The 8,485-nt window shown below is 45.0% G+C and overlaps 1 protein-coding gene across 1 annotated transcript in view; it reads right to left on the bottom strand.

Annotated features, from left to right (window-relative positions):
* Window positions 1-4,213: 4,213 nt before the first annotated feature.
* Window positions 4,214-8,485, bottom strand: part of GPC3 (glypican 3) — a 417,096-nt gene continuing 412,824 nt past the window's right edge. The window contains exon 8 of the mRNA XM_024746584.1: window positions 4,214-4,727. Within this exon, the coding sequence (XP_024602352.1) occupies window positions 4,558-4,727 (170 nt within the window). The 3' untranslated portion in view covers window positions 4,214-4,557. The remainder of the gene's footprint in view (window positions 4,728-8,485) is intronic.

Below are 8,485 nucleotides of genomic sequence, written 5' to 3'. Positions count from 1 at the left end.
TTAATGTGAAACGTTCAGAGTCAATATATTTATTTCTAAACATATAAAAATGAATAAAAAGCAATGAGCTTATTTTGTTGGTCTCTTGGCAAACCTAGCAGACCTTCTATATTCAAACCGATGCTGTGTCCTTCCAAGATGTACAGTGTCCTCAAATATTGTAGAACATTTTTTTGGGGAAAAAACTCTCCATATCCCATAGCATAGTCTTTGGAATCTTCTCGGGGGGCCTTTGTTTCTTGAAGGTAAATTTGATTTTGGGAGACAGCTAAAAACTACTTGGCAGCAAATCTAGTGAATGAGGTGGTTGGTCAAGCTGAAGAACATCATTTTGGGTTCCAAACAAGGTTTGACTCTAAAGAAATGAGGTTGATTTTCTTGTATGTACATAAACTGGCTCAACAGCAATTCCAAAGGAGGACTTCCAAAATGTGTGGCCTTGGCAAGAAAAAAATTTCTCACCCCTGTTCACACACACACTCACACTCCCCTCCCCACACACACAGTGTATACTGCCTGGCCCAACGTCTAGACAAGTAAAATCAAAAGCCTTTGGAATTTAGTTTAAAGAAGTCAGTTACACGAGTATGGGATGGAAGAGACCTGGCTTGGCAGCCATTCTGGCAAAAACACGTGAGGGTTTCAGTTGGCCACAAGCTCATCGTTCATGAAGGGTGTGACGTGGCTTCTAAGTGTCTGCATTCTTGGCCTGCTGTCTGGTGGAGGTCTTGGGCTCTGTGGGAACGTAATCACCCATGCTCCGTTCTGCGCCGGTGCAGGGGCACCATGAGCTCAGCTATGGGCATGACAGCATAAGAGGACCACTGACCCACTGGAGCGTGGAACAGGGCTGAAGGAGCTGAGAAAACCAACCCAGGAGAGGCAAGAGTCAGTGACTGAAAATTATTGCTGAAGTGGGATCTTCCCAGACCAGGGATCGAACCCATGTCCCTTGCATTGGCAGGCAGATTCTTAACCACTGTGCCACCAGGGAAGTTCCAAAAGTGGTATCATCTTAATCTCATGTTGGTCTTTATGGAAGAGCCAAGACCAATGGGTGGAAATTATAGGAAGGCAGATTTAGGCTCAACCTACCAAAGATTCATTCATATTATAGAATTATACATTCAGTATCATATGTGTGTGAATATGCACCTAAAGAGAGAGAAAAATGACTGGAAGGATTTCAATCAAATATTTAATAATAACTATGGGGCATGGAATGATGGGATAAATGTCATCTTTTAAACTGTATGTGATGATGTACTATTAGATTTTTATTACCTGTATATATTGCTTTTGAAAAAAACAAACTTTCTAAAAATTGGAGGTATCCAGCAACCAAATAAACTGTTTTGCAACCTAGTGAGGGCCCAGCCTTAGGCACTAATCCAACACTGATTGTGGGATGAATTAGTGGGTCCTTTTCAGCCTAGGGATTCAGTATGTTGTTCTACGATTTAACCTTGTTCAAATACCAGAGTTGAGCTGGTGGAAGTTCACACGTGGCTCCAACGAGAAAGGGGCCTGGAAACTCACAAGATGGGGCAACTTCCCAATTGCCAGGCCTATTCTAAGGACAATAGTCATCTTAACAAAATTCATGTAGGACGTTTAAATCAAAGGGTGGGATAAACACTTCAGAGGTGAAAAGCCACCAGCAACTAGCTGTGAAACTAGATTCCGAACTAGAAGAATAAATATAGAGGGATAGGAAGAGGCATGGATAAAATGCTAAAAGACAAAGGCCATTGAGGAAAAGTAAAATGTCAATTGGAGATGGTGGATTTTCCATGTTTTGTAAGTGTGAACGGTTATCCATTTTAATTCTAACCATTCAACTGAAGCCAGCAGGCCTTGGACATTATAGAGTCTTCTGCCCCGCATCACTCAGCCTGCATGGACCGTAGCTGGCAGTATACCAAGACCGCAGAAACGCTGGCTGGCTTGGGTCACGTTCCGGGAACTGAAGTATGTCAAATAGGACCTTCGGCTGGTGACGCCCTGAGAGGCACGTGGGAACAGAACACGCATAACACCAGTGCTGGGCAGAGGGACTGGCACTTACTTCCTTTTGGGGCCAGTGGTGCCACAAAATGAGAGCAACGAAGAAACTAGACACCTTGACCTGATTCTCCACTTTACAAGAGGGAAACCGAAGAGGGGAAGTGAATGAGAAGGATGTGTAGAAACAGTCCCCTTCATCTCCCAGAAAGGAGAAATGGACTTTAAGACAGTGCCCTTCTGCTTGCAGGCATAAAACGTGATCTCAGGGTCACACATTATTTTGGCCCCATTAAATAAAAACCTTTCTGTAGAGCGACAGGGACGATGATTAGGTGGTAACGAGGCTTTCGAGACTTCTTCTGATCTGGTGGTGGTAGCCTGGCACACTTGAGTCCAAGGAAAAAACCTTTGCCGTATTTAGGTCTCATGAATCAAAGAACAAAGATTCTCACAAATCCCATTCAAATACAGAAATAATGATGCTTAAAAGACGAAGATAGGGCTTCCCTGGTGGCGCAGTGGTTGAGAGCCTGCCTGCCGATGCAGGGACCACGGGTTCGTGCCCCGGTCCGGGAAGATCCCACATGCCGCGGAGCGGCTGGGCCCGTGAGCCATGGCCGCTGAGCCTGTGCGTCCGGAGCCAGTGCTCCGCAACGGGAGAGGCCACAACAGTGAGAGGCCCGCGTACAGCAAAAAAAAAAAAAAAAAAAAGAGGAAGATAATGCCAGTTCAAGTCTTACCAACTGCTATAAATCATTGAAAGCATATTAACAAATACCACTGATCGTAGCCTCGACTTCAACAAAACCAACTGAAGGCAACACTTAACCAAACATTTCTAATTGGCATTTGCAAAAGTTTCTGCAAAGGATGAAAATGGCTATCGGGAACTTGTGCTCTGCGGGAGACTCTGATGAAAGTGTGTTGGAGACAGCCGGAGGGGAAAAGATAAGTTATAAGAAACTCCCCTGCCTGCTTCCCACAGGCTCACCTCCTGCCACTGGGCAGAAACGGGAGCACCTGGCTGGGCCTGCCTCCCAGTATCAAAGGGGACATTCCAGTCCTTCCTTGACCTTGACTCATACTCTGGCCCTGTGCCTCAGCCCCTTCTCTCTCCTCCTCCTCCAGCTTTGCCCCTCTTTTTGCCCTCAGGTGGGAGTTGAGTTCCCACTCATTAGAGTCAACAGCGTTTCTGGTGACCCGACCTGGCAAGTGGGCAATAAGCCAGGCATTGGAAACAGTGGCAAGTCGGTCGTTCCTGAGGTTCTTTGGCAGCGGGACGTTCAAAGAGCAGCATCAGCTGCCGATGTTGGAATTAGTGTTGGTGTCAGACCTTCAGCTCCGTGAGAGCAGGGATCCAATCTGTTTAGTTTTGTATCATCTCCAGCAGCTGGTACAGTGCCTGACAGCCAACAGGTACGCAAGGCCTAGTTGTGGAACAAACGACTGTTGAAGGAGCCCGTCTGAGGCCAAGAGCCGTGTTGCTTCCTATAAATCCTGGGTTTCCCGGTGACAACCTCTGCAACCTGACCCAGGGCAACTGCCGGCCCTGCCACGTGGCAGCCCCTGGAGAAGGGAGACGGGGAGCAAAGAAGCTTGGGGAATTACTCTGCACTATTGGGGCTCCCCTCTCTGGGTCGGGGGAAGGAAGGATATTAATTGTGTACATGATCCATACAGAGGATTTCTACTTGGGCAAAACGTTTTCAGCGAAGTGAAATTTGCAGAGAGACGGGGCACTTTTCTGAGATGCCTTTAGTTTCATAGGCCAGATACTCTACCTCGTTTGTAAATGGAGATTATGGATTGGGTGTGTGTTGGGATGGACTGGCTTTGACTGGAGCTTGGAGCCAAGGCTGATACTCACCCAAAAGGTAGGCGGGGAGGGAGGGGGATGTTCTTATACTGAGTAGAAAGCTAGGTGAGGAGGGGGAAAGCATTGCATGGTCACCACGTACGTGGGCTGACAAAAAAAGACCCAATGCTGGGCTTCCCTGGTGGCGCAGGGGTTGAGAGTCCGCCTGCCGATGCAGGGGACACGGGTTCGTGCCCCGATCCGGGAAGATCCCACGTGCCGCGGAGTGGCTGGGCCCGTGAGCCGTGGCCGCTGAGCCTGCGTGTCAGGAGCCTGTGCTCCACAGCGAGAGAGGCCACAACAGGGAGAGGCCTGCGTACCGCAAAAAACAAAAAAAAAAAACCCAACACATTTTTATTTGAGCATTTATTTTTTTTCCAAAGAAATCCATGCAAAGGGAAAGACAGAGAGAAAGACATGGTAACCATGTTCTAGCAGCCAAACATAGGAAAATAATTTGGCACGATTTGAGTTTTTTTTCATTGCAAAAGGACAATCTATACTACCACTAAAATTTACCCTCCTCATAAAGATACCATTTGATTTTCGAAAACGTAACTCATGGTTAGTCTTCTACTTAATGGCTGGAGGAGGTATATAAGATAAAAAAATAGAAAAAAAGAAAAAGGTGGTTCCCTTTATAGAGGGAGACCACAGGGTGCTGAAGGGCAGCACGTGTGCGGTGACCTTGGCAGTCAGTGCACCAGGAGGAAAGAGCACACCACGGAGATTGCCAAGCTGGTGAGAATCTTCAGGGGGGAAGGGCCATTCCCGAGGTTGTGAGAGGCAACTATCTCATTGTCCTTCTGATTCACATGTTGCTTGCTTCCAGGAGCATCGTCCACGTCCAGATCATAAGCCAGTTCTGCCGAAAGAAAGGAAAGAATTTCAATACAGGCTTACCAACAGCCTCAGGTTTGCACTCTTCACGGCCCAAGCGCTTGTCTGCACTGCTGGGATGCCCCAGCTTTGATTTCTTCCTGTCGTTGAAGGTAAGGCCACCAGGAGATGGGAAGAAGACAGGGGTGTTGTGTGCAGGGCCCGCCCGAGGAAGATGGCTAGTGGTGCTCCTGCCAGAGATCCCACCAACAGGGAGAGAGCTGGCTGCTCCCCTCCCACCTTTGGCTCCACCCACAGCCCAGAGTGCACACTGGCCCTTTCCACATCTCCCACCTGGCAAGGCCATGCTTGAAGGTCATTTTCACCAGATCTCACAGGTATCCAAACGTAAGGTGCCATGTGGGTGACTACATGCGTGTCCTTGTGTGTATGTGTGTTGGTGGGAGAGGGGATGTGGTAGCCTCCCAGGGTACCTTTCCTGGGCCCTGCACCCCGTTCAGATTTTCCCCTGGGAGGCCTTGCCTTAGCGTTGATGATAGGGTAGTTTGCCATTGGAAGTTGTTTTATTTTTCTCAGAAACATTTCTTTTATCTATACGGTCTTTTCACTGCCCACCCCTAACACACATACCCACACCCACACAGGATATTGGGTTGGCCAAAAAGTTCGTTTGGGTTTTTCTGTAAGCGGAAAGACCCGAACTTTATGGCCAGCCCAATATAACGCATAGAATTTAAGACTAAGGAAAGGCTAATGGGGTGTAAGGGTCCTCTTTCTTCGACTGCCTACCATTTATGAGATATGCTTATGATTCTGAAAAGAAATTGGGGTGTTGGGGTTGGCCTAACGCGGAAATCTCCCAGAGGGTAAATCTAAGTAGGTAGTGGTTTGTCAGGAAATTAAAGACAGCTGGTCCTAGCCCAGGGCTCAGTTTCTCTTAGATTTGCTTTTCCAGATTTAGAGTTCAAATCTACTCCCTTGGCTTTTCTGGACTCAGTCACCAAAGTTTGTTTCTATTTCAGTAGCTTGTGAAGGTGATGTGATGTGAGCGACCTCAGCAGCCAACTGTCCTGTGGCCAATGGAGCCAGAAAGATCCCTTGGGGACACGGAGATGCATAGCAACAGGCACAGAGGAAGCGGATTCTGCAGAAGGAAGGCAGGAAGAGGAAGGAAGAGCTCCTCTTACAGGGGATGAAACACACAGTAAGTCACAGGAAGAAAGTGTAAGGACTCAGCTGGTCCAGGATGTGTGCAGAGCAGGGCCCAGGACCACGGCTGCTGTGAGGCTGGCATTCCTTAGAGCAGGCAGCAAGGTCAAGGTGATGAAAGCCAGAGGATCTGATTACAGCCCGCAACACTACTTTCCAAAAGGCTAGTGCGGTTTATAATGCCACCAGCAATGATGAGGGAACCAATAAAAGATACTGTAGTCTGTATAAGATGATATCTCAGAATTTCTTTGAGTGTATTTGATTACTAGTATAGGTGAACTTTTTCTGTGTTTTAGTTCTCAATGAATAGCAGTTCATATCCTTTGCCTTCTTACCTAATGCGTATTGATATTTTCCCTATTAATCTGAATATATATTTTATTGAGTCCTTTGCTTATCACATTTGATACAAGTAATTTTTCTATTTTGTTACTAACTAACTATACTTATTTTTCATCGCCGTACAAGGAAATGATGTCCTAACTTTTAATATATATGAATCTGACCACATTTTGCTCTTCTGAAGCTGAGAAGGTGTTTCTTCGTGAGTGCTGATGATAATAATGCAAATCAGAATTTCCAGGGAACCCTCTTACTGAGGGAAAAGTGAGTCAGTAGACTAAAATCCACTCCCTCTCCCCCCAGAATAAATAGATACAAAGAAAATCAAAGAGAAAAAGAGCAATGCTCTACTTGGAAATCAGACCTCTTTCTCTGAAAGGTACGGTGCAGCGCGCACAGAGCAGGCCGAGGTCAGCTGTCAGTCGGCAAGGATAGTGCAGGCTTAGGTCCCGAGCAGATTTCACCAAAGTCGAGACCACATATGGCTGGATCTGTTGAAAGCCCAGCCTTGAGTCTCAGTCTCATGGCAACTTCTCAACTTAAATGAAGAGGAGGATTTTTCGGACTGACCTGAATGAGAGCACTTTCAGCAGCGCCTTCAGATTCATTTTCCAGATATCCCCCTTGCCTAACATCAGGATTAAGCAAGCAACATCTACTAATGTGACCACTCAGCGCCTCCACTATTTACCTTGCTCTTCAAATAACCCATGAACACTACACAGTTTTGTCTACTCTAGCAGTTGTGGAAAACCCAGCAGTTATGTTAGATCCAGTAGTTTCTCATCTTATTGCCACCAAATACCTCTTTTGTAATGTCTATCTCTTGGAACCTATGTTTTGAAATTATAAAAATGACTACCAATTATTGAGTCCTCACTGTGTGCCAGGCACTGTGCTAAGCCCTTTATATACATGATCTCATGTAATCGAACCTTCTCAGTAATGTTGTGAAGTAGGTATTATAATTCCCATTTTACTGATGAGGAAGCTCAAGCTCAGGTTACTTCTTTTGCCTGTATTTACACAGCTGGTAAGTGGCACAGGTGTTCTTTGAATGCAGGGCTGACTCATCATAAACAAACTGAAAAATTTTGTACATATACCAAGTATACTAGTAATGGGTTCCTTCTTGAAAAAAAAAATTAAGGAAAATATCCTGCCAAAGATAACTAACTAAAGAACACGTGAAATAAAACGAAAAGACAACCTACAGACTGGGAGAAAATATTTGCAAATGATGTGACGGACAAGGGCTTAATTTCCCAGATATCCAACAGCTCATACAACTCAACACCAAAAAAACAAACAACCCAATCAAAAAATAGGTGGAAGATCTAAATGGACATTTCTCCAAAGACGACACAGATGCTTAAAAAGCCCATGAAAAGATGCTCAACATCACTAATATGCAAATTAAAACTACAATGAGGTATCACCTCACACCGGGCAAAATGGCCATCATCAAAAAAATCTACAAACAATAAATGTTGGAGAGGGTGTGGAGAAAAGGGAACCCTCCTACATTGTTGGTGGGAATGTAAACTGGTACAGCCACTATGGAGAACAGGATGGAGGTTCCTTATAAAACTAAAAATAGAACTAGCATATGACCCAGCCATCCCACTACTGGGCATATACCCTGAGAAAACCATAATTCAAAAAGATACATGCACCCCAATGTTTACTGCAGCACTATTTACAATAGCTAAGACATGGAAGCAACCTAAATGTTCACTGACAGATGAATGGATAAAGAAGATGTGGTACGTATATACAATCGAATATTACTCAGCCATAAATAAGAATGAAATAATGCCATTTGCAGCAACATGGATGGACCTACAGATTGTCATACTAAGTCAGACAGAGAAAGACAAATATCGTATGATATCGCTTATATGTGGAATGTAAAAAATAGGGTACAAATGAACTTATCTGCAAAACAGAAATAGAGTTACAGATGTAGAAAATAAACATAGTTACCAGGGGTTGAGAGGGGGGAGGGATAACTTGGGAGATAGGGATTGACATATACACACTACTATATATAAAATAGATAACTAATAGGGACCTGCTGTATAGCATAGGAACCTCTACTCAGTACTCTGTAATGGCCTATATGGGAAAAGACTCTAAGAAAGAGTATATATATGTATAACAGATTCCCTCTGGTGTACAGCAGAAACTAACAAACACAACATTGTAAATCAACTGTACTCCAAGGAA

Source organism: Neophocaena asiaeorientalis, unplaced genomic scaffold, assembly GCF_003031525.2.
Source record: "Neophocaena asiaeorientalis asiaeorientalis breed wild unplaced genomic scaffold, Neophocaena_asiaeorientalis_V1.1 scaffold1019, whole genome shotgun sequence".
NCBI classification, from domain to species: domain Eukaryota; kingdom Metazoa; phylum Chordata; class Mammalia; order Artiodactyla; family Phocoenidae; genus Neophocaena; species Neophocaena asiaeorientalis.
This window is presented reverse-complemented; position numbering and strand designations above follow the sequence as displayed.